Source organism: Sturnus vulgaris, chromosome 31 (genome assembly GCF_052056855.1).
Source record: "Sturnus vulgaris isolate bStuVul1 chromosome 31, bStuVul1.hap1, whole genome shotgun sequence".
NCBI lineage: Eukaryota > Metazoa > Chordata > Aves > Passeriformes > Sturnidae > Sturnus > Sturnus vulgaris.
This window is the reverse complement of record NC_142273.1, coordinates 2,109,390-2,132,929: the sequence shown is the minus strand read 5'-3', so window position 1 is coordinate 2,132,929 and position 23,540 is coordinate 2,109,390. Positions and strand designations below refer to the sequence as shown.

At 63.4% G+C, this 23,540-nt stretch overlaps 4 protein-coding genes across 12 annotated transcripts; 2 read left to right on the top strand and 2 right to left on the bottom strand.

Moving 5' to 3' along the window:
• On the bottom strand, window positions 1-4,319 carry EFNA4 (ephrin A4). 2 transcript variants are annotated; one of them, XM_088180973.1, is made up of 5 exons: window positions 1,758-1,889; window positions 998-1,066; window positions 786-845; window positions 464-717; window positions 1-372 (listed from the first exon to the last, which is right to left on the bottom strand). In XM_088180973.1, the coding sequence occupies exons 2-5, from the start codon at window positions 1,036-1,038 to the stop codon at window positions 230-232; spliced, it is 498 nt and encodes a 165-aa protein (XP_088037099.1). In that variant the 5' UTR covers window positions 1,039-1,066; window positions 1,758-1,889; the 3' UTR covers window positions 1-229. The 2 variants fall into 2 exon arrangements, with proteins under 2 accessions (XP_088037099.1, XP_014744803.1); XM_014889317.2 differs by lacking the exon at window positions 1-372 and adding an exon at window positions 4,213-4,319 and having other exon boundaries at window positions 508-717; window positions 1,758-2,050.
• Window positions 4,320-6,620: 2,301 nt separating this feature from the next.
• On the bottom strand, window positions 6,621-14,087 carry ADAM15 (ADAM metallopeptidase domain 15). Of its 8 annotated transcripts, none has more exons than XR_015808839.1 (25): window positions 13,906-14,087; window positions 12,988-13,091; window positions 12,372-12,448; window positions 12,010-12,088; window positions 11,827-11,903; window positions 11,566-11,734; window positions 11,433-11,495; window positions 11,284-11,352; window positions 11,016-11,185; window positions 10,857-10,941; window positions 10,641-10,789; window positions 10,380-10,557; window positions 10,141-10,233; window positions 9,845-10,040; window positions 9,667-9,775; window positions 9,444-9,594; window positions 9,298-9,375; window positions 9,104-9,215; window positions 8,872-9,010; window positions 8,061-8,263; window positions 7,846-7,954; window positions 7,502-7,570; window positions 7,241-7,312; window positions 7,012-7,133; window positions 6,621-6,756 (listed from the first exon to the last, which is right to left on the bottom strand). XR_015808839.1 is itself a non-coding variant. In XM_088180962.1 (25 exons), the coding sequence occupies exons 1-25, from the start codon at window positions 13,976-13,978 to the stop codon at window positions 6,729-6,731; spliced, it is 2,625 nt and encodes an 874-aa protein (XP_088037088.1). In that variant the 5' UTR covers window positions 13,979-14,087; the 3' UTR covers window positions 6,621-6,728. The 8 variants fall into 8 exon arrangements, 6 of the variants coding, with proteins under 6 accessions (XP_088037088.1, XP_088037090.1, XP_088037089.1 ...); XM_088180962.1 differs by having other exon boundaries at window positions 8,210-8,263; XM_088180964.1 differs by lacking the exon at window positions 7,502-7,570 and having other exon boundaries at window positions 8,210-8,263.
• Window positions 14,088-16,391: 2,304 nt separating this feature from the next.
• On the top strand, window positions 16,392-20,120 carry DCST2 (DC-STAMP domain containing 2). Its single transcript, XM_088181000.1, has 15 exons — window positions 16,392-16,713; window positions 16,803-16,973; window positions 17,093-17,194; window positions 17,286-17,483; window positions 17,586-17,651; window positions 17,749-17,962; window positions 18,037-18,194; window positions 18,277-18,441; window positions 18,522-18,689; window positions 18,785-18,885; window positions 18,976-19,106; window positions 19,213-19,328; window positions 19,409-19,499; window positions 19,594-19,779; window positions 19,868-20,120. The coding sequence occupies exons 1-15, from the start codon at window positions 16,392-16,394 to the stop codon at window positions 20,118-20,120; spliced, it is 2,442 nt and encodes an 813-aa protein (XP_088037126.1).
• A 104-nt stretch (window positions 20,121-20,224) lies between these two features.
• DCST1 (DC-STAMP domain containing 1) lies at window positions 20,225-23,540 on the top strand. Its single transcript, XM_014889319.2, has 15 exons — window positions 20,225-20,240; window positions 20,318-20,392; window positions 20,492-20,620; window positions 20,699-20,838; window positions 20,925-21,102; window positions 21,238-21,381; window positions 21,484-21,605; window positions 21,702-21,856; window positions 22,019-22,118; window positions 22,212-22,307; window positions 22,381-22,507; window positions 22,621-22,737; window positions 22,826-22,968; window positions 23,074-23,187; window positions 23,289-23,540. The coding sequence occupies exons 1-15, from the start codon at window positions 20,225-20,227 to the stop codon at window positions 23,538-23,540; spliced, it is 1,908 nt and encodes a 635-aa protein (XP_014744805.2).

The following is a 23,540-nucleotide window of genomic DNA, read 5'->3' as shown; positions in this document are numbered from 1 at the left end:
GATCTTGCAAATACTGTATTGCTCAGTCACTACCAGGGGTTAAAACCAAACCGAGGGCACGGAGGAAGGCGTCTTCCCAGAAGACAGATCAGTGTGTCCTCGCTGGAGGAGGACACGGCGGCGGCAATGCCGCCATCGGAGCTGCTGCCCCGCTCCGGGGTTGGGGGTCCCTGGGCCCCAGGGCCCGGGGTCCATGGGGAAAGGCACGAGATGAGGTGATAGCCGTGGGTCAGAGCAGGCGTTCGCTGAGGGGACCCCAGCACCGGGGCAGGTGGCCGGTGGGACAGTGCCTGGGTGTGGCAATCCCAGCGCGCGGCGATGCCGACTCGTGGCGATCCCGATGTGCGCTGATGCCGGTGGCAAGAGATGGCCCTGAGAGAGAGAGAGAGAGCCCCGTCCAGGGATGCTTCAGGGCAGCAGGCAGGTGCTCGCCCACTGCCTCGGAGTCCCCGCTGCCCCTCACCTTCCAGCCCGGAGCTCCCGGCCCCAGCTCGGCTTTGCGGAGGTCCAGCAGGCGGGTCATGGCCTGGGGCTGCCCCACGGGCTTGGGGGGGTTGGCTGCGAGGAAGAGTCTGGAAGCGGCGTCGGGGCAGAGGAGCCCATCCCCCCGCCACGGGCAGCGCCGGGGTCAGATCCAGAGCAGGGCCAGGAGCACGAGCGCCAGGCATGGGCTGCAGGACTGTGATGGGACCGCGGTGCCCCGGGCAGGCACCACATCTGCCAGGGCAGAAGCAGTGGTCAGGGCGAGCCGGTCCCCGGCCTCCCAGCCCTTCCCCCGTACTCACCCTCGGGGCCCCCGCGCCCTCGGGGCTGCGAATTGGGCACCTCTGTCACCGGCTCTGGCGCTGAAAAAAACCCCACCGTTGTCAGGGATCGGCTCCCCTGGGTTACGTGGAGTCGCCCCCGAGGCTCCAGGTACCCCCAGTGGGGACTGGTATGCCCCGGGGGCGGTGGAGCCCCCGAGTTTTGGGGCACAGCCTCCCCCAGCCGGACTCACTGGTGCCTCGGCAGCAGACGGTGACGCGCAGCTTCAGGCATCGCCCGGCGCTCTCGGGGCTGGGCACGGCTGGGCAGGGGGGGTCAGCGGGGTCCGTCCGGAGCGGCCCCCCCGGGACCCCCCGACGGCGGCTCAGCGCGGGCCGGGGGCGCCCCCTCCCGGCGGAACGCGGGGATGGAGCCCCCACCCCGCAGCACCCAGAGCCCACCCTGCACCCCGAACCGGGCGCATCCCCACCCCTCGTACCCCCACCGCGGGGCATCCAGACACCCCCCCCTGCACCCCATGTACCCCATCACAGGGCATCCAGACCCCTCCCATGCACCCTGATCTCCTTGCGCCCTCCTCCACGGGAATCCAGAACCCCCTTTAACCCCGACTCACTTGTGCCGCCCTCCAGGGGAATCCAGAACCCCTCTGCACCCCACACCGTCATGAATCCTCCACCCCAGGGCGTCTAGAGACCACCTGCATCCCCATCCCCTTGTGCGCCCACCCTTGTGACATCCAGAGCCCCCTGCACCTCAGCCCTGGCATCATCCAGAACCCCTGTGTTCCCCTTAACCTCAGCGACATCCTGGATGTACCCTGACTCCCCCCATTCGCCCTAAACTCGGTTCCATGAAAACTCTGTTGACACTCAACCCTGGGGAGCTGCACTCAAGACCCCTGACATCTGTTCTGACCCAGGGGACTGCACCCAGTGCCCCAACGTGCCGTGACACCAGTGCAGCCCCCGCGGCACCCCGAGGGCACTCACAGATGTAGTAGTAGGTCTCCCCCGGCTGGAACTCGAAGCCGAGTGAGAAGGGGGTGAAACGCTGGATCTTCTCGGAGAAGCGGACGGGCCCGAAGGGCGCCCGGGGCCGGTTGCACTCCCAGCGCTTGAAGGCGCCGGGGGTCTCGTAGCAGCCGCGATAACCCTCCCGGTCCACCATGAAGAGCGTGAAGGTCTCTGCCCGGCCGGCGGGCACCGCCCCCTCGTAGTGCGGGCAGTAGATGTCCAGGTAGTCATTGATGGCCACCTGGATGGAGTAGTCGTCCCGCAGGAACCTGCCGGGCAGGACGAGCCGGGAAGTCGGGGGTCCGTGGGAGTGGTGCCCTGCTGCCTCCTGCCCCAGCGGAGCAGGAGCTGGGCTTTTCCCAAAACCACCGGCCGGACACCGCCCGAGCCGCGCAGCCAGGCATCAGCTCAGATTAGCCGCAGGCCGCTGGAGCTGAATGGGCTCGGCCACCGCGGCCGGGGGGGTTTGTACAGCCACGCTGCCCAGGCACAAAGCCCCTCGCCCCAGGCACCCGCCTCGCCGCTGATCGGACATGACACGCCGGTGGGGGAGCCGTGCGGAGGGACGCTCCCGCCACGGCACGGTGCTGGCAGGGGGTGGCAGCCGGGGCAGGGGGCACGGGGCGAGCGCCGGTGGCGGAGCGGGCAGGGGATGGGGCCCAGCCCAGGAACTGGCGCAGCGTTGGGGATGCCGTGAGCTCACGGTTGTGTCGACAGCAAGTGCGGCCAGGCCAGGGTGGAGCAGCTGTGCAAGCACACACACGTGCACACACGTGTGCACACACATGAACATGCACATGCGTGTGCACACGCTTGGTCCTGAGCGTCTGGGACGGGCGATGGAAAAGAGGGGCTGGCAGGCAGATCTCAGCCCCCCACGCTGGCCCTGGTACAGCCGGTGTTCACAGACGGTGCAGAGTCTCAGCAGAGACCAGAACATTCATCACTGGGACGGCAGCACTCAAGGAGGGGGTTTGAACCCCTGACACCCCACTCAGGCTGGGGGCTCCCCGAGGGCAGGATGGAGCACAGACTCCTGCTGACTCAGAGCATCCCACGGGCGACGCCGGCTTGGACGGGCCTGGGCAGGACCAAGGGCTGGGGGGACGGGGCTCTGCCTGACCCAGCAGAGGGGCACACAGCGTCCCTCTTCCTGGGGCATCCGTGGGTGGTGGGGTCCCACCTCTCCCATCCACAGGATGGTAGCAAGGCAGCATCTGTACCCCCAGCCCTGCCCATCATGTGCCACTCTGCCCCAGTACAGCAGGCCCAGAGCACAGGACCTCCATGGGGGAGGCCCCAGGATCCTGACCCTGCCCCCTGCTCCCTGAGAAGCCCCAAGCTGGGAAATACCTAAAATGGAGGAGGTTGGGACGTGGGATGGAGCCAGACCCTGGCCTGCTGGTGACGGCAAAGCTCACAGGCAGCACCAATGCAGGGTGTGCGCTGGAGTGGCCCCCACCAGAGGGGACACCTGCCATGGAAACCCACAGCCCTGAGAGTGCCACCCACCAGCTTGATGCCACCAGAGGATGCCCCGACTTCAGTGCTACAAGGGCATTCAGGCTCAGCACAGGTGGGTGCCACTGGGAAATTGGCAGCACCGAGACTGCCCACCAGCTTGGTGCCACCAGGGGCTTGGTGCCAGCAAGAATGCCCACTGGCTTGAGGACAACCAGGGCTGCCCACTGGTGTGGGAACACCCAGCGCTTGGTGTCACTGAGGGACACTCACGAGCTGGATGCCACCCGGGGCTCAGTGCCACCAGCAGTGCCTGGTGCTGAGCACCACCCAGGTGTGCTCGCTGTGCCGGTGGCACCCAGGGATGCCCAGTGACTCGGTGTCACTTGGGGGTGCTCAGGGGCTCAGTGTCCCCCGCAGGCACCTGGGGCTCGGTACCAGCTGTGGCACTCACCGGCTCTGTACTGTTCGGGGCTCGGTACCACCAGGGTGCCCGGTGGCTCGGTGCTACTCAGAGCTCAGCACCCCCAGGGGTTCTCACCCGCTCGACAACGCCCAGGGCTGCCCGGTGGCTCGATACCACCGGGGCTCGGTACCATCGAGAGATACCTACCACCCGGGGCTCGGTGCCGGTGGGGATGCCCGGGGGCTCGGCACACTGGGGGACGTTCGCCTGCTCAGCATTACCTGGGGGCTCGGTGCTGTCGGGGATGCCCGGAGGCTCGGTCCCAGCGGGAGGTGCTCCCCGTCTCAGTCTCGCCCATGGGCGCCCGGTGGCCGACAGCCCCGCCCCCCCCGGAGCCCACCGCCCGCCGCCCCTCCCGTCCCGTCCCATCCCGTCCCGTCCCATCCCGTCCCGTCGCGGTGGCGCGGGCCCGGGGCTCGGTGGGGCCCGGGGCTCGGTGGGGCCCCGGGCTCGGCGGCCCCGGGCGTACAAAGGCGGCGGGGCCGGCGGGGGCGGCGGCGGTACCTGGGGTTGCTGCCGTTCCAGTGGACGCCGTGGCGGAAGCCGCGCACCGGCGGCGCCCAGAGCAGCGGCGCCCAGAGCAGGAGCCCGAGCAGCGGCGCGGGGCGCATGGCTCCGCCGGCGGCGGGGGGCGGCGGGGGGCCGCGGGCGGGGCGGCCCGGCGGGGCTCGGCACGGCCCGGCCCGCCCCGACAACTTCGGGCCAATCCCGCCGCGCCGCCGCCCGGCAACTTCACCGACTGCCATTAACCCTTGGCGGGCGGCACCGGTACCCACCGGCACCGGCATCGAGACCGGCACCGGGACCGAGACCGGTAACTTCCCACCGGCCGGTACCGTCGGCATCCAGCGGCACCAGGACCGGAACCAGCAGCCACGCCCCAGTCCGGCACCCCCTGGTACCGCCAACATCCACCACCGGGACCGATATCCCTGGCAACTCCCCGGTACCTCTCCCAGTCCGATACCGAGCCGGTACCGTGAATATCTACCGGCACCGGGACTAACACTGCCCGGGCATCTGGGATCAGCTTCCCCGGCAACAGCATCCCCGGCACCAGCACCGACCAACACCTCTGGCATCCATCGGCACCGCCCCTGGGACCGGCAGCTCCGGCCCAATCCGGCTCCCTGCTAATCCCCACCCCAACCTGGCACCGCCCCAGTACTGGCACCAGCAGCACTGGTTGCCCCCTGCACCCACCTCATCATCGGCATCCGCAACCACCGGTACCGGCACCCTGTGGGGCCCGGGGATGGGGAGACCGGTCCATGAGATCAGCAACTCACACACGCGTGTGCCTGGGCCCACCAGGCAGCTGCTGCCCATGTGTGTCTGTGCCCATGAGCAGCTCTTGCACATGTGTACCCATGCACACAGGACGGTTCTTGCACACACATGTGCCCATGTTGGTGGCAGTTGCTGCCATACGTGTCCCCTACCCACCAGGCAGCTCTCGCACACGTGTGTGTGTGTGTCTGTGTCCTCAGAACAGCTACTGTAGACACGTGTGTTCACGTGTGACAGCTCCTGCTCATGTGTGACACCCGTGTCCAAGCCTATAGGGCAGCTCTTGCACACACGTGTGTAGCAGCACCTGCCCACGCATGTGCCCATGTGCATGGCAGCCACTTTTCACACGTGCCCACAGAGCAGCCCCTGCACACACACGTGTTCCTGCGTTCAGAGCAGCCTCTGCACACATTCACATCCCTGCCCACCACGCAGCTCTTGCACACTTGTGTACCCTAGTGTGTGATGCCCACACGTGTTCATGCCCACATCTGTCCCCACATAGAGCAGCTCTTGCAAACCTGTGCCCATGTGTGAGGCTGCTCCTGTTCAGGTGTGGGTCCCTGCCCTCAAGAACAGCTCCTGCACACGCATGTGATGAGCACACAGCACACACACATATCCCTGTGGTCTAGCAGGCAGCTTACACACATGCTCCTGCCCAGAAAACAACTCCTGCTCAAACACGTGTGGCAGCTCCTGCCCATGCACACAGGACAGCTCCTGCACGTGTGTATCCAAACCCACAGGGCAGCTCTTACACACACACATGCCCATGTGTGTGGCAGCTCCTGCCAATGTGTCTTCCTGCCCAGAAGTCAGCTCCTGCACACGTGTACGTCCATGTTTGTGACAGCTTCTTCCCACGAGTGTGCCCGAGCCCTCAGGGCAGCTCCTGCACATGTGTCTGTTTGTGTCAGCCCCTCTTCATTCGCGTGTCCATGCACGCAGGGCAGCTTTTGCACACTTACACAGTTCTGTTCACCAGGCAGCTCTTACACACACACAGACACACGTGCCCACACAGGCTGAGCAGCCCTTGCACATGTTTGTGCACATGTTTGTGGAATCCCTTATCCTCATGTGTGTCTGTGAACACAGAAGAGTCCCTGCACACGTTACTGCCCACGAACAGCTCTTGCCCATGCGCGTGTTCCTACGTGGGGCAGCTCCTGCCCACGCGTGTCACTGCCCACCAGGCAGCTCTCACACACGCGTGTGCACAAACCCCTAGGGCATCTTGTGTGTGCACATAGGGCAGCTCTCGCACACGTGTGTGCACAAACCCACAGGGCAGCTCTCGCACACGTGTGTGCCCGCAGAGCAGCTCTCGCACACCTGCGTGCCCACACACGGGCTCTTGCACACACACACGTGCCCACACACGGGCTCTTGCACACACACACGTGCCCACGCTCGTGTCGCCCCGTGTCCCCTCACCCCGCCCCGTGCCCACGTGGCCCCCCGGGACACCGCCCCCGCTGCAGCTGCGCGCTGTCCCCGCTAGGGGGCGGTGGCTCTCGGGAGCCCCTTCCGGCGCAGGGCCTGCCGGGAGTTGTAGTTCCGTCCCGCTCCCCCCGCTGCCGCTCTCGATGCCCCGGTCCCGGTGCGGCGGAGGCAGCACAGAGGCGGCTCACAGCCCTTTTATTGACGTGGCGGGAGAAAAAGCAGGCGGCGAGGCCCGGCCTTCCCCGCGGATCCAGCGCTGCGCATTCTCTGCCTGCGGCTCAGGCCTCTGGCGGGGCCGGGGCGGGCCTGGGAGGACAAGGGAGGGCGATGGGGTGAGGGTGGGGTCCGCATAACTTCCCCCTGCAGCTCCCCACGTCCTCTCCTCTGGATCCCCACCCTGACCCCACCTTTCTCCTCTCCCTCCCGACCCTGCCCCCTGATTTGTCCTCTCTCCCCCACCCACACTCCCCTCTGGCCTCTGCAGGCCCACATCCTGGCACCCCACAGCCCCTACAAACCCCCCCTTAGACCTCCCACCCCATCCTGTCCCCCCGTGCTCACCTGGCAGGCACCACGGTGACATAGGGGTGCCCAGAGGGACTCTCGCTGCGGGGCACTGAAGGGCCCAGGGGGTCTGAGGGCAGCGGCCGCTGTGGTGGGGGGGGCTTGGCTGGACCTGGGGGCTGCAAGGGCATGGGGGTGTCAGGGCTCGGTCATGGGCTGACCCCCCGGTGGGCTCAGGGGGTCGGAATTGGCCTCCTGCCCCACACGCAGGTGCTGCTGCCGTTACCTGAGGGCTCAGCAGCACAGGGTCCGCAGGCAGCGGGCGTGTGGGGGGGGGCGGCCTGTCCGAGGGGGGGGCCTGGCCAGGGAGAGAGGGACAGTGAGACAGAAGGGGGACAAGTGGGCGAGCACGGGAACCAGCCTCCCGCTGGGCAGGAGGGGTTCTGGGGACAGCCGTGTCACAGAAGTCCCCGAGAGCTGGAGCGCAGCCAGACATGCAGTGGGTCCTGGGTGGGCTGAGAGACCCCCACCCCCGCCTGGGCGTTACCTTGGGCACAGGGTCCGGCGGGAGAGGCCGGGAGGGCGGATCAGGCCGGGCTGAGCCGAGGGCAGCCGGCTGCGGAGAGAGGGAGAGGGGGGACAAGCCATGCAGCATGCGGAGACCCCCCTCCCGCCAGGCAGAGACAGAGACCCCCCCTCAATGCACAGTTCTGGGGCCCAGCCCTGGCTGGGACAGGCACCAATCCCAGTGAGCAGCGGTCATGCCAAGTGGCCGTGCCAGGCTGCTCCAGGGTGCCAAGGAGTGGGATCCCACACATGAGATGCTCTGAGCTGGCACCCCAGGACCAGAGTGAACTCATCACCCACTGCCTCCATCACCACCATCCTCACCTTGCTGCCATGCATGACCTGCAGCTCCGTGGCCTGACGCCACTGCGGGGGTCGGGGACGTGCAGGGGGACCTTGGCTGCTGCCCGACCGGGGCTCTGGCTGCGAGATCCTGCAGGGAAGATGCAGGATGAGACCCTGCTCACTCTGGGCACTTGGGGGACCCCGCATGGCGACCGTGCGACACCAACACCAGCAGAAGCCCAAGAGAAACGAACCCCTCGGCGCTGGAAGATGCGACACCCCGCACCCCGGGGCTGCCCCACACCCCACGGGCACTGCCAGGGGAAGAGCGCAGCACCGGAGGCCTTGCGAAGCAGGATGGCTCGGGGACAGCCCCACGCCCAGGCGCCGGCGGTGACGTTACCCGCTCCAGCCGTCTGCGGCTCCGGGACCCAGGAACTGCTCCCGGGTCTCAGCACTGTGGGGAGAAGAGTGGGGGGCTCAGCCTGGGGCTGGGGGGCAGTGGTGAGAGGAGCCGCGGGGATGTGGGGCCAAGGTGCACGATGGGGCTGTGACCTGCGCTGCGGATGCACACACACACACACACACACACACGGACGGTCACTCTGCAGGGACACAGCGCTCCATGGGGAACACACGTGTGCGTGTGTGTGCACAGGCATGCACCGCACTGCTACACACATGCGAGCTCACATGCAGGCGGCTCTGGTGCCTGCCGTGGTGGCACATGCATGCAGAACTGAGTGTGCCACCTGTGTGTCATAGTACACATGAGCAGAGTTGTGCCGGCCAATGATGTGCCACGGCACACACATGCAGAGGTGTGTGTGCCACCTGTGTGTCACAACACACATGCAGAGGTGTATGTGCCACCTGCGTATCACAACACGCATGTAAAGGTGAATGTGTCACCTGTGTGCCACGGCACATGCATGCAGAGTTGAGTGTGGCACCTGTGTGCCATCTGTGTGCCTCGGCACACGCATGCAGAGGCGAGCGTGCCAACACCCGCGTGCCCCCCACACATCCCCGATGTGCCCCCCACATGCCCCCCATCCCCAGTACCTGTACTGGCAGGAGGTGCCCTTGCCAAGCTGGCAGAGGCGTTTGTGCAGGCCAGCACGGCGGGCACGGCACAGCCCCAGTGCCAGTGCCAGCCCCAGCAGTGCGCTCAGCAGCAGGGCCGTGGGCAGGGCGCTTCCTCCTGCGAGAGAGCAGCACGTCAGCCTCCTCCGTGCCCATCACCCCCCCGACACCCGCACAAAGCCCCATTCTCTGCGCTTGCCTTGTCCCTCACCTCGCTCAAGGCCGGCAGGGCCGCTGTCCTGGCTGCCGCCCACGCCGGGGCTGTCACAGGTTGGGGGGGCCCAGCCCCGCTCACAATGGCAGTGCCCGTGGTTGTTGCACACCTGAGTGGGTGACACCGGCTGAGCTCAGCCCCTGAGGGGCAGATCCCCACTGCCAGCACCCACTCCCCAGCCCTGCACTCACCCCATGCCCATGGCATTTGCTCTGGCACTGCTGGTCACCCAGCATGGAGATGTCCTGGCACCGGTGCTGGAGGCACATCTGTGGAGGATGGGGTGTCAGCACTGGGAGATCCCTCCCGGTCCCTTCCCTGTTGCCTCACTGCTCACCTTCCCGGGGCCACAGGTGGTGCCAGGCAGCACCATGGCCACATCGGTCACATCCTTGTCCCCAGGCAGGGGCGTCCCCTGGCATGACCCTTCTGGGCTGTCCCCACGGGAGCTGCTGCGCTGGCACTGCAGCATCCCACAGCTGATGTCCCTGCAGGGACAGAGCGGTCAGGGCAGGGGGCATGGCAAGGGGGCCATGGAGAAGGATGGGGAGCTCACTCACTGCTGTGTGCAGGTGGCATAGGAGCCGTTGGGGAACTGCCCGCAGTGCCCACGTTCATCCCCTCTTGTGTTCAGGGCAGCCATGCAGGAGCTGGAGACAGGACTGGCACCTGCAGTGGGGGCAGAGACCCTCAGCACCCCTACCTAGCCCCCAGCACCCCATCCCAGCCCTGCTCTACCTGGCCCCAGCAGCTGCTGACACTGCTCCTCATAGGTGGCACAGGCCCCACTGTAGCAGCGTGCCCGCCCGCTGGCACAGGGCTGCCCATCCTGGAGGAAGGTGTCAGGGGGGCAGTGCCGTGAGACCCCATCACAGAACTCGGGCAAGTCACACTCGCCCAGCAGCTCCCGACACATGTGTCCAGCATGGCGCAGCTGTGGGGGAACATGGTCAGATAAACGGGGTGAGTGGGGGACTCGCCCACCATAGGGAGCGGCTGGTGTGCCCATGCCATGGGTGCCCATCCCCGCACACCTGGCAGTCCTGGCAGCAGGTGTCCTCGGTGGCACACATGGCCCCTGGCATCAGCTGGCAGGAGCTGCTGTTGCAGCAAGGATCGGTGCACTCCTGTGGTAGAGGGGTTGCAGTCAGAGGGTGCTACCAGCACCAGCTGGGTGCTGAAAACCACCCTGCCAGCCCCAGACACGCCTGGGCAGAGCCATGGAGAAAGGGGGTGCCTTCAGGGCTTTAGGCCTGCCAAGAGCCCCCCGTACCACGCTGAGGCCGCAGTCACATTCCTCGCCCAGCTCTACAAAGTGGTTCCCGCAGGTGGGGCTCCCAGTCAGGAGCTGGGGCTCGGGGACGTTGGAGAGGCACCAGCCCTGGCCCTGCTGCAGGCTGTGCTCCAGGTCCTGCTGGCTGCAGTTGCTGAAGCTCAAGCCAGGTGTCAACCTGCAGAGCAGCCAGGAAGGGGCCCGTGAGGTAGAGAGGGGGCTTGGCCCCAGCCCCACCGAAGGCTTTCCCGCTGCCCTCACCCCGTAGGCGGTGCCATGATGCAGCTGCGGTCGTGCCGGAGGTCGCCGCAGTCGCAGAAACGCCCGGTGCTGTCGTGGCGCATGCCCAGGTTGTGCCCCAGCTGATGGGCCACGGTGGAGGCGATGACAAGGACACTGATGGAGTGGTCCTGTGGGACAGTAGGGTCAGGGTGGGCAGGTGGTGGGAGGACAGGGTGTGGGGACAGAGATACCGACCATGCTGACCCCCCCGGAGCGTGTGGGGGAACACATGGAGGCTTGAGTCGATATCCCCACTGAGACATCATCAAAGTGGGCACCCCTGGGGAGAGAGCACAGGGGGTTGGGGGGCTGCTGCGGCCTCGTCCGTCTGTCCCCACCCTGTCCCCCACTCACGTCAGGAGCTGGGCATTGTCGTGGGGCAGCTGGGGCAGCAGCTCCTCCCGGCGCCAGCGCAGGAACCGCTCCAGCACAGCCCGGGCACTGCTGCCCACCGTGATCTTGTTGCCCTCGCTCCAGATCTCCACTGCCAGCAGGGCCACCCGCACTCCCAGTGGGCGCAAGAACTGGGGGGGCACAGAGGGGTCAGAGCTCCCCCAGCACTGCAGCACCAAGGGCACAGGCAGGCACTGGGCTGGGAGGGACAGACCCCACGGTGACTCACCACATCCACCTGGCTGGCTATTTCCAGGGTGCGAGTGTGAACACGCTGTAGGCTGGGGTAATTCTGGAACTGGGGAAACAGGGAGAGGGCTCAGAGGGGTGGCCGTGGGAAGGGCAGCCCCTCTTCTGGGGACACTGCCCAGTACTCACCGCAGCGTGGTCCACCACCATCACCAGTTCCACAAAGCGCTGCTCTGCCGCTGCCCGCTTGCCCTGGGGACAGAGAGAGGTCAGAGTGCTGATACAGAGACACTCTGTGGGGTAAAACCCCTGGGTGACCTACCCTCTGTGGCCAGAGGGGCTCTGTTGCCTCTGGCCCAGGGCGGGGGCCCTGCCTGCAGCTCTGTGGCTCCAGCTGGACCCGAAGGTGGGATGCCACGTGTGGCCCTGGGGGGCTGCTGGTGTCTGGCTCCAGTGTGTAGCTCCTGGTGTCTGACAGCCGGAGGCAGCCACTGAAGAAGGACAGAGGAGCTGGAATATGGAGCCTGTCCCATCATCAGCCCAGCGGGAGTGGGCTCACAGATCACTGGCCTTGGGGGCTCACCTGAGTCCAGTGCAGGCACAGAGGTTGGCCCAGGAGCCGGGGAAACCCTGAACTGTCCCCTGGTAGCAGCAGTGCTCCTGCAGCAGACAAGAGGTCTCAGGATCCAGCCCCAGGCTGGGGTCCCCCTGGGGAACAGGGATAGACTGGGGACACCACAGGTGACAGCTATGCCTGAAGCCATACCTGCTTGCTGGGCTCCTGGATCACCCGTGTGCCATCAGGCAGGTAATAGAGCAGCACCCCGGTGCCCTGCACCAGCTCCCTGCCAGAGACTTGTGTCACCCCACAGCAGGGACGCCCAGCTCACCCTGCCCTGAGTACACTCGGGCAGGAAGGGAGGACCCACCACCTCCCACCCTGCTATGGGTGCAACCCGGGACCCCACCCCACCTGTGCCATGGATGGAGACAGAGAATAAGGGATCCCCACTCTGAGTGCACCATGGATAGAGACAAAGCCCCAGGGTCCTAGGAGGACCCCAACACTGCTTGAGTCCAGGAGCTCCATCCCACTCCCTACTATTGCCCCCAGAATCACAGACTCACCAGTTTTGCTCCAGCTCCAGCAGCAGCCTCATCCCCTCCAGCTCCAGCAGGACTGCCAGACGGGCGGGGAACCCCCCCTGCCACAGGCCACGGTTAAGGGGGTACCCCCTGACCCAAGCTGCCCCGTCCCCACGCACCCTCAGAAGCACCGGGACCCGCCTGGCCCTGGCGCGTGCCCGGAGGGAGAGGTCGGAAGGGATGCCTTGCCCACCCCGCAGGAAGCGTCCCTCCCTCTCGGGCTCATTGTGTCGGGGAAAGAGGGGTTGGACCGAGCGGGGCCCCCACCCCGTTCCCCCCGCTCTTCCTGCCCGGTGTAGCGCGGCGGAAACATTGGAGAGACTCCCAACAGCCTTGGGGTGGGCTGGGCCCTTCCGCCCCAGCCCCGACCCAGAAAGGTCCCTCCCAGCACCAGGAGAGGAAGGCGGATTTACTGAGGACCCCCCTCCCCACTGCTTTTGGCACGCCAGGGGTTCTGGGTGCTGGGACTCCTGGGGATGCGGTGCCAAGACACAGCATGTCCTGCACTGAAAAGAGGGCAGGGGGAGGTAACATGCAGGCAGCCCCCACGACACTGTCACAAGTGTGGGGGACCCCAGGGATGTGGGCGGGGGCTCACCTGGGTCGCTTCTGCCAAGCTGAGTGTCCGGTTATCCCTCAGGACCCACGGGGTCACTGACCAGGAGTGTCCTAATTCTTCACTGTGCTGCTGTGAGCTGTCACCTGCACAGGGCCCGGGGCCACCGTGTCACCACTGCGTTACTCATCACATCCCAGATCCCCGCAGTCAGCCACCACATCCCAGACCCCCACGGTCACCCACCACATCCCAGACCCTCCAGCCTGCACTCCGGACCCTCCCGGTCACCCATTGCCCCCTGCCGTCACCCACTGCAGCCCACCAGGACAGGTGGGAAGCAGTAACAGGGACCCCCACATTCACCTCACGGCAGCCAAGGGCACGGCTCCCAGCAGAGCCTGCGGGGTGCCTCCCTGTTTGGGGGGTGCAGGAGGACGGGATGGGCTCCTCGGCCAAGCCTTGCATCACCTCGGCCGGCTGCCCAGTACAACCAGCACAGAGACTGGGCAGGGCTGGGAGCGCGGCTCGGCTGGCTCAGCTTTTGGGGAATCCCTGCCCGCCCAGGGCCCGGGAGATGCCGGAGGGGGTACGCAAACCCCGCTCCCCACGGCCCCACCAGCCCGGGGAGCTCCGAGTCCCGGCGGCTGGACAGAACCGCGGTGCCGGGGAAGCACCGAGCGTCCCGGGGAGAGATCCCCGAGCATCCCGGGAGGGGTCATCGAGCATCCCGGGAGGCGCGCCGAGCGTACCGGGGAGGGGTCACCGCGCGTACCGGGAGGACACACCGGACATCCTGGGGAGGGGGCAACGAGCTTCCAGAGGGGCTACCACTCCCGATCCCATCCCGGTCCTCCCAGGCCGCTCCCCGTGGGTATCCCCGCGATGCCCCGAGCCGGGGCGAGCCGCGGTCCCCACCGACCCCCGACCCCCCACTCGGGACCCCAGTTCCCCGCTCACCTGCAGCGCTCCCGGTGCTAGCGGCGAGCAGCAGCCCCGTGGCGAGCAGCAGCCGCGGCCCCATCGCCCCCATGGCTCCGCCGGGCCGCGCTGCCCCGCAGACTCTCGTTGTGCATGGCCCGGCACCGGCACCGGCACCGGCACCGACCTCGCCCGGCCCGGCCCGGGGGCGGAACTTCCCTGCCGCCCCGTGGCCCCGTTCCGCTCCTCCGGCACCGCCCAGCCCGGGGCGGGGCGGGGGCGGCTCCTTGTGTACCGAGAGGGGTTGGTGTTGGCCGGGGGTACCGCGGCTGAGAGAGCAGTGGTGGTGCTGCTGCCCATCCCGAGACCCCTGCCCTCATCATCCCGTAGAGTGGAGACCCCCACTTTCACCTCCCAGGAGAGCAGAGGCACCCACCTTCACAAACTCATGCTCTGGAGACCTCTCCTTCATCATCCTGTACACTGAAGGCCCTCACCTTCACCACCCCGGATGGCAGAGCCCCATCCCCCAGGGCAGCAGAGACCCCCACATCACAGTAGAGACACCCCACTGTCACCAGCCCGTACTCCAGACACCCCTGCCTTTCTCTCCTCGTGCAGCAGAGACCCTCATCTTCATCATCCCAGACAGCAGAGACCCCTACCCTCATTACCCAGACACCACACAGCCCCACCTTCACCTAGCCACACACAGAAGACCCCCCCACTTCCATCCCCCCTACACCCCCTTGTCGAGATTGTCATGGGTTTAGGTCTTCAAAAGAGCAGAGCATTTGGTGGTTGCTGTAAAGTTGATTATTGTAAAGGTACATCAATTTCAAAAGACAAAGAGTCCAAAGAGTTAAAGTCCGTGCTAAAAACTTTCTGGAATACAGTTCCGAATAGAAGCAGCTCCCTGGTATAAAGTCCTGGGCAGAGGCAGGAGCAGCAGCTCCAGCACAGAGCCCTGAGCAGAGGTGGAAGTTGCAGCCTAGCCTGGTACAGTCTTGAGCAGAGGCAGATGCTCCCTGGTCTTTTCTTCTTCTGTTCTTTTCTTCTTGTTCTTCCTCTTCTTCTTTCATGTGGTGGTAGTGATGATGATGGTGGAGAAAGAGAAATCGAGAGAGCTCTCACTCTAATACACGGATTTTTATTTACAAATTATCCAATGACTTAAAAACACGAATCTGAAGCATTTCTTCTAAACCTATTAGAATTCTAGTTTTATAATATGCAAGTTTACACATAACTTGCTCACATAACCTCTCTGTTCTATCTGAAGAATGTAAGCAATATTATTACTATATTTTTATTATGTCTAGAACTATGTTTTTGAGCTCTCACTGAAGCTTGTTTTTGAAGGTTGTTTTTCACACTAAATTCTAAGGCTTTTGCTCTTTAAGGCACTTTAAAATATATTCTTACTTAAACTTACTTAAAACTTAAGCTTACACCTCTATTTCATGTATGAGTGGCTTAATATACTTTAATTTATGTAAAGGTTTTAATTCTATTTCTGCATTCTGTTTTACACACTCCAACACCCCCTTCCAGCCCCCTGGCAGATGCATCCCACAGACCCCAATTCATGCCATGCATGGGGGTTGCAGTTGTCATTTCTGGGGCCCCCTCCTTGCTGCTGTCCTGGAGAAGGCTGAGATCTGTGGGACAACCAGCAAGACACAAGTTCCCACCTCCCTCCAGCACCACTCGCAGCCCAAGACACTGCAGGAGTCCTGCTCGATCCCATTCTCCATTACTGGGTGCAGGAAGATGATCCAAGCAAGGCTTTATGGCCATCCCATCTGGGTCACCAAAATGTCCTGAAATGGGTTCCATCTCCTGGTGTGCAAGAGGCCAATCCCATCCAGAGCTGAGGGATTTGATTTATTTTCAGTTCTGTGCCAGGGGTCAATCCCCAGTGCAACCCCCAATAAGCAAACTGTTCATTATTTCTACACTTTAGCAAACAAGTATTAAACATTCATGGTCTGCGAGTTACACAGTTTCTCATTAATTAGTATTAATTAGTATTTTCTATTTTAAATGATTCTCTCACTTCTCACGCTAATTAGGCTGCATGCTCAGTTTTCTCCTTTTGGGTCAGTGGGTTTCTTGACTCGGTGGTCGTGAGCTTCCCACTTTGCCCTTTTGGCCTTGTTTGTTCCTCTCCATCTCCTGGTTGTGTGTCCCTGGTCTGTGTGTTCAGTGTTCCGTGGGCTCTGGTCCCCACTGATGTATTGGCTCAAGTTTCTTCTCTCTCCAGCTGCTGAGGCTTATCAAAGCTGCAATTACTGACACCTAATTACACTGAATTTCTCTGTTTGGAAGACGAACGTCAGGGTGAGCAACACCCACTGCGACAGAGTTCAACTGAAACCGCTGAAGCGTTCTGAAGACAACGGAAACTGTCACGCAGGAACTGCCAACGGCGAGACCCTTGCAAGCAGCACGTTGGAAACTGCTCACTCTGTCTGCTGTTATCCCAGCAAGAGGAAGCTGGAGGGAGCAGCAGGGGCCTCAGCATGAGGCTGGTCTCAGAGTTGGGCAATGCTCTGAGGGCCCGGAGGGGCCAGCAAAAGAACCAGGCCCAGCAGCGGCCTGGGGCCAAGCGCTGGCCAGAGGGTCAGAACAAGGCCCAGCAGTTCGCTCGCAGCCTCGGCGGCCTCACCCTGGGCCTGTTTCTGGCCTGCATTTATGGGGCTCTGGTGCTGCTGGTGCAGGGCCACAATGTCTGGTACTGCCTGAGCATTACCATCCTCCTGGGCGCGGGGCTGGGCCTGGGCATGGCCTTCTCCATGAAGACAAGGATGATTGTGCTGCTGGCACTGCCACACTTCTTCACCAGTGAGCAGCCATGGGTCCTGGGCTGGGAGCTGGGGGTGCCAGGGGGTGCTGGCTCCTGGCTGAGCCCCAGGACTGCCCTGTCTTCACAGAGGAGGGGAAGATGATGATCATGATGCTGGCGCTGTGCCTGACCATGCAAGGCCCTGGTGTCAATCTCCTGCACAACATCTCCCAGGTCGCCAAGGCACTGTCATGTGGGGCTGAACTGGCCCAAAACCAGACGATCGAGCAGCTGCAACGAGCCAAAGAGCCACTGCTGAGTGAGCAGGGGGCTGGGGAATGGTGGAGGAACTGGAGGGGCCCTTCCTGGGGGAGCCACAGACAGCCTCAGGCTACCTTCACTCTTTAGAGTATGCTCAGGTGTCTCCTCTCTCTGCAGACGTGCAGAAGAAAATCAAGGAGATTGGCCAGAACGCCAAGGTGGTGGGTGACCGGGTCCGTAAGTCCATCCGCTCCATCATAGACTCCATCAGACACGTTGGTGAGCAGGGTCCCCGGGGGTGTCCCCACCCCTAGCACCCCCCACTCTCCTTTCAGCCCATCCCCGTCTCCAATGTCTACTCTGCCCACAGCCCGGGCCCTGCGCAACGTTTGGGTGTGGCTGGCGATGGCTGGTAAAGTGTGTAACCGTGAGCTGGGGACACCCCATAGTAGCTGCTTTCGCTACATGGACAAGGCCAAGGACAGATGTGAGCGCTCCCTCTCCATCTTCTACCACCTCTGCTATATTGTCCACACTTTCAAGGCCCTCTGCTACTTGAAAACTACTGGTGAGTCCCTGTCCCTCTGTCATGGGGGGGCTAATGGGGTGATGGGGCAGATCTGTCCCCATCACGGGGGCCCAGCCATAGCAGAGATCCCCTTCTCTGCAGTTCTTGCCGTGTTCTGCACCATCCCTGGGTACATCCAGACCTTCATCCGGATCAATGCCGCAGCCCGTGAGTATCCCAGTGCCATGGGGGGGTCAGGGGTCCTTCTCTGTGCCCCTCTTCTGGTTCTGGCCACAAAGCACAGCACCTCTTGTCACCTCTGCAGCCCTCACGGATGCCCTGAACCGTGTCCGCGCCGAATTTGAGTTCAACATCTCGGTTGCGCATCACTTCAGTGTCAACCTTAATGCCAGCAAGAGCCTGGGGGAGGTGTCTGCTGACATAATGGAGGCTGTGAAGCAGCACATGAAGCCCTACCACCGAGCCCTGGAGTTATTCTCCTACATCTCTTTCTTGGCCATCTTCTACTTGTGGTACAAGTGAGTAGTGCTCTGGTGACCCCTGGGGACAGGACCTGGTGTGCAGGGGCTCAGCTGCCCTGCTGTGCCCCCAGAGCGATTCAGTACCGGCGCCGCTACCTGCGGGATGACACCTTTGACAACATTTACATCACGCGGCGCTTCGTGGAGCTGGACATGCAGTGTGCAGAGCAGGGCAAACCCACTGTGCTGCCACTGTCGTCATTGGAGAGGGGCCGCTACATCCCCCCAGGTCAGCCCCATTCCCGAGGGTATCCCCCAGCCCAGACCTGAGCCCCCTGACACAGCCTCATGGTGCTCCCCTGGCCATCCAGGTGCGCTGTGGCTGTCACAGCAGGAGCGACGCCAGTATGGGGTGCAGCTGTTTGGGTTCCTGCGCCATGTGCTGCTGGGGTTCAGCATCATCCTGGTTGACTACAGCATTTTCTGGCTACTTGACCTCTTCCGGCACCAGCTGAGCGCGGATATCATTGCCAGGGGTGAGCAGCACCCTTGGGTGCTCTGCTGGCTGGGGGTCAGGGCTGTGTGGTGGCCCCAGGTCTGAGCTGCTCACCCACAGGGCCATCAACAATGAGCATCAATGTCAACGGGACGGGCTACACCAGTGAGATCTACCAGGATCTTGTCTCTGCCTTCAACACGCTGCAGGAGGGCAAGGTCTCGGTGCTGTCCCAGGCCTGCCTCATCAAGCCTGTGGAGCCCGACCACAGCACCTACATCACCATAGGTGTGCAGACCAGGGGTGCTGCACCCTCAACGACCCAGGTGGGTGGGGGGTGTAGGGGGGTGCCCCCCCTACATAACTCATTTTTTTCCCACCAGGAATCCTGTACGGTGTCTGGCTCTTCATCTGCGTCTTCGGTTCCTACTTGGCACGGCTGCGCCGGGCAGTGTGTGCTGCCTACTTCCCATCCCGTGAGCAGGTGGGAAGCCCCTTGTGTGCGTGTGTGTGTGTGTGTCCCTCTACACTCCCTCAGCCACCAGCTGCTCTCACCCCATCACTTCCATGCCAGGAACGCCTGGTCTTCCTCCACAACATCATCCGGGCACGGCGGGAATGGCTGATATTTGCCCTGCGCCAATCTGGCACACGGAATTTGGCTGATACCGGGAAAAACAGGTTCTTCCTTATCCTGATGTCCAGGTAAGCTCTTCCAGAGGACTGAAAAGGGCACTATCACCCCTGGGGGTCTGTGCCGAGGATCTCTGGGATGGCATTGCCCCATGGATCGTTTGCTCTGTGCTCGCAGGTTCCCTCGCCTTGCCCGCCTCGCTCGCCGCTTGGGTATCCAGCGCAGACACTGCCTGATCTGTGGGACGGCAGAGCAGCCGGGTTTCACTGCCTGCATGACATCTGGCTGCGAAGGTAGGAGCTTGGGGACCCCAGCCTGGGGACCCCCTCCCCAGAAAATTCCACGTCCTCCCTGACAGCTCCATTTTCCTCAGGGTTGTATTGCAGTGAGTGCTACAGAACCCTGAACATCTGCACCGTCTGCATGGCCCCCCTGAGCTTCCCAGACGCTGGGGAGGAGGAGATGTGAGCAGAGGGGTGCTGGGAGCCCACCCGAGCCGGGGGGGCTGCAGCAGATGGTGGGGACTGCAGCTCACCCCTGCCTTCTCTGCCCCTGCAGGGACTCCAGTGACGAGGAGACACCGGAGCTGCAGCTGGGTGCTGTGCAGGAGCGAGGGGGCCAGGAGCGAGGGCGGCGGCTGCTGCAGCGCATCAAGGACATGATAAAGGACCGGAGACTCCCCTTCAGAAGGGCCACCCGCCTGCAAGACCAGCTGGAGGAGGAGAGCGAGGGGTTGCTCTCCGGGTGAGGACTGGCAGTGGGGATGACAGTGTCCTCCTTCCCTTCCAGCACTGGGGGTGCTGGTCCCCAACACTTGTCTCCTCACTGCCAGACACGAAGTTGACTACGAGGAGCAAGCTGAGACAAGGGACAGAGAGCTGCAGGAGGTGGTGGTCTCGCAGACACCCAGCCATGTTCCCTCTTCCTTGGAGCATCCCACCGGCATCAATTCTGGGGCAGAATCCCACCGTCCTCAGAAACCCCCCAACACAAGTGAGCTCTGCTCCCACTCCTCTCCCAGCCAGGGCTGCCCGTGGGCAGTGAGAGTGGGCAGGGCTGACACCTCCTTCTCCACCCAGTCCTGAAGCGAGTGGTCGCCTCGGTGCTGCCTCGCCCGTGCAGCCGGTTCCTCTGGAGCCGGCCGGACGAGTATCGCTACAGGAAGGCCTTCCTGGGTGCCGGCTTTGGGATGCTCCTTGGCCTCGGTGAGTGTGTCCTGGTGCCGGGCACAGCATGGCAATGGTGGTACTGGAAGCTCAGGACGCATTGTTGGGTGTTCCAGGGCTCTGCCATCTCCTCATCTTGCCTCTGGACGTGTCAGAGACAAAGAGGCTGACGCTTACCTGGGGGCTGACAGGTGAGGATGGGGCATGGAGGGGACTGAGGTGATGGGGACCGTCAGGAGCCTCAGGGGTTTCTGTGTGGGACCATGGGGTCAGCTCTCTGCTCTGCACAGGGGTGACTGCCTTGGGCTGGGCCACGTCCCCCCACTTCCGCTGTGCCAACCTGCTCATGGTCCCCAAGTTCTTGGGAAAGGAGGGTCGGCTCTATGTTGTCTCCTTTGTCTTCGCTGCCATCTACAATGGTAGGGTCCCCATATCCCTGTGTCCCCTAGTGGGGTCCTGGGAGCTGGCAAGCTCTGAACCATCCCTGCTGCCACCAGGGCCCGGGGCCAACCTCTGGTACAACCTGATGGAGACAAAGCGCTCGATGGATTGTGTGGTGGAGCTACAGGTGAACCACACAAAAAATCTCTGGCAGGTATCTACAGGCCACATGCGCCAAGTCATGGAAAAGCTGGTGGTGAGGAGGAGTCTGGGGCTGGGGGGTGGGTGCTGGGGGGCTGGAGGAGCAGGATCAAACCTCTGCCTGTGCGTGTGCCCTGGCAGAAGAGCGCGGATAAGCTCAACATGGAGATGCAGAATGTCTCGCGTGCCTTCGTGCAGCTGAACGAGCAGGTGGCCAGCAAGGAGGGCTACGACCTGAGGCAACACCTAAACACAGGCATCCAGCCGGCCCTCAGCACCCAGCAGATCTATGAGACAAAGACCAAACTTCGTTGTCAAAGTGAGTGTGGCAGACAGGGATTGGCAGGATATGGGGAGGGGGCTGCCCCAGCCCCAGGGCTGTCCCCAGAGGGTTTGGGACTTGGCCAGTGGGGCTGGAGCTTCACAGGCAACTGAGAGTTCCTGCCCCCCCCAGCTTTGATTGAGAGGGGCCTGCAGCGTTGCACACGGCATTTCGAGAGAATGTACAGGAGATGCATGAACCAAGTGGTCGTGCCCCTTGCCAGCCACATCATCTGCCTGCCCATGCAGTTTGGATTCTTGTGCCGTTCCGTCAAACGTAGGTGACCCTGTGCTCCCTGGCAGGGGCAGATCCAGTCCTGCCCTTGCAGCCCCTGGCACGGCAGCCAGAGCTGCCACCATCCCTGTTCCATCTCTGCAGTCATGAAACTCTGGTGTGAGAAGAGGATCCCCGTGGATGGGAACTTTGGTTACATGTATGACCGGGTGAACAGCTCCGTTAACAGCCTCAGCCAGGAATTCAGCGCCAGAATTGACTACCAGGTGGGTGCCTGGGCAATTCTGGGGGTGCCTGTCCCCTCTGCCCATGGCCAGGGTGGGGGCCAGGTCCTGCCCTGCCCCATGGCCTCTCTGCCATAGGTGGAGCACCATGAGATGCTGGTGGGCGCCGAGATAATGCAGCAGCTGCAGGAGGAGGTGACCTCGCAGCTGCAGCTGGAAAGCGCCCGCCTGGGCCTGGCCGTCTCCTTCTTCCGCCTGCTGCTGTCCTTCACCTTCCTCTTCGTCTTCATCTCGTGAGCTTTGGGATGGTCAGGGGGTGGGGGTGACACCTCTGTGCCAGCTGCGGGGCACAGAGAGGTGGGGGCTTTCTTTGGCAGCAGGTCTAGGGGGGAACATGAAGACAGGGGAGGCTGTACCCAGTGCCTCCTTCACCCCAGACCTATCCTCTCTCACAGGGCTTTCCTGTACACTTATCGATACTGTCACAGCATTGTCTTTGACAACTGCTACATCACCACCTATTTCCGTCAAATTGATGCCCGGCGTAGGAAGCAGGTTGGGCAGGGGGAAAGGGGTGCAGGGCAGCCCTGTCACCCCCAGTGGGGTGTCCCAGAGTCTGCACTGACAAACGCCCTGCCCCTCACCCAGAACAAGAAGACGCTGCTGCCCCTGCTCCCGGAGGAGACCTCATCTTTCATCTTCCCGTGCAAGCCGGTTGTGCAGCGTCTTGAGCTGCAGCATATGGTGAGGGGCTGGGGGTAATCAGGGGGGTCAGAGCTGGGACAGCAGGCTGTGACAGCTCCTCTGCTCCCTGCAGGTGATGGAGGTGCTCAGGTGCATCCCACTCCTGCTCTTCCTCCTTTTCGTCTGTGGCCTGGACCACTTCATCTTCAGCATTCTTAGCATCATCCAGCATCATTCCTTTATCGAGTATTCCTACCAAAGTGAGCTCACGCCCCTGGAAGGGTCCCGTGGTCCTACCATGCCCCTCAGCAATGCAGGGACCCCCTCAGGCCTCCCACCCCCTCCTCAGCCTCCCTATCCTCCCACCCCACAGCCAGCCACCACTTGTCCGTGAACGTGATGGGCGCATCCCTGATGGCAGATCTGCTGCGCTCCACCATCGGGGCCCTCAACACCTCCTTGGACACCGAACTGGAGACCTCGAACCTCAGTAAGCTCCTGCCAGGGACGGGAACCCCCCAGCCCCACGCCTGGCCAGGGTCTGCCTCAGGGGGCTCACAGCGGTGCCATGTCCCCAGTCTGCTTGCCACAGCCCACGGGGTTGACGAGGCAGCAGTACCTGAACACCTTCCTGCCCCTGGGCGCGCTGGTCCTGCTCTGCCTGGTCCAGGTCTACCCGTTCCGCCTGCGCCGCGCCATCGCCTCCTTCTACTTCCCCAAGGTGAGCAGTCCGAGGGCTCGGCACAGCCTGGGGCTGGGTTCTGGGGTCGGTTTTGGGTAGGCTGGCTCCCCAGCCACCCACCTCTGATGGTCTTTGCTGGCACAGAGGGAGAAGACTCGAGTGCTGTTCCTGTACAATAGATTGCTGCTGCAGCGGAAGACTTCATTGTACCTGCAGCGCGGGCGCGTGGCCCGGCAAGCACGGCAGCCACCCGGGCTGGTGAGTGGGGACAGGGACACGGGGTGCTGGGTGGGGTGGCCACAGTCTCTTGACCCTGCAGCCGCTGTGGCCGAGCCCACAAGGTCCTCTCCTCTCCGCAGGGGACAATGCTGCTGCAGCGCTGTCGCCAGCGCTGGCCCTGGCTGCGGCGCTGCTTGCCCCAGAGATGCACCTTGTGTAGGACACCCGAGACTCCCCAGCACGAGCACTGCCCCAATCCCGACTGCGTTGCCTTGTACTGCGAGCGGTGCTGGAGGGAGATGGGGATGATCTGCCCCGCTTGCAGCCCCTTGGAGCCCGACCTGGTCCAGGACAGCAGCGAGGACGAGGAGGAGCAGAGATACGCGGGCTGA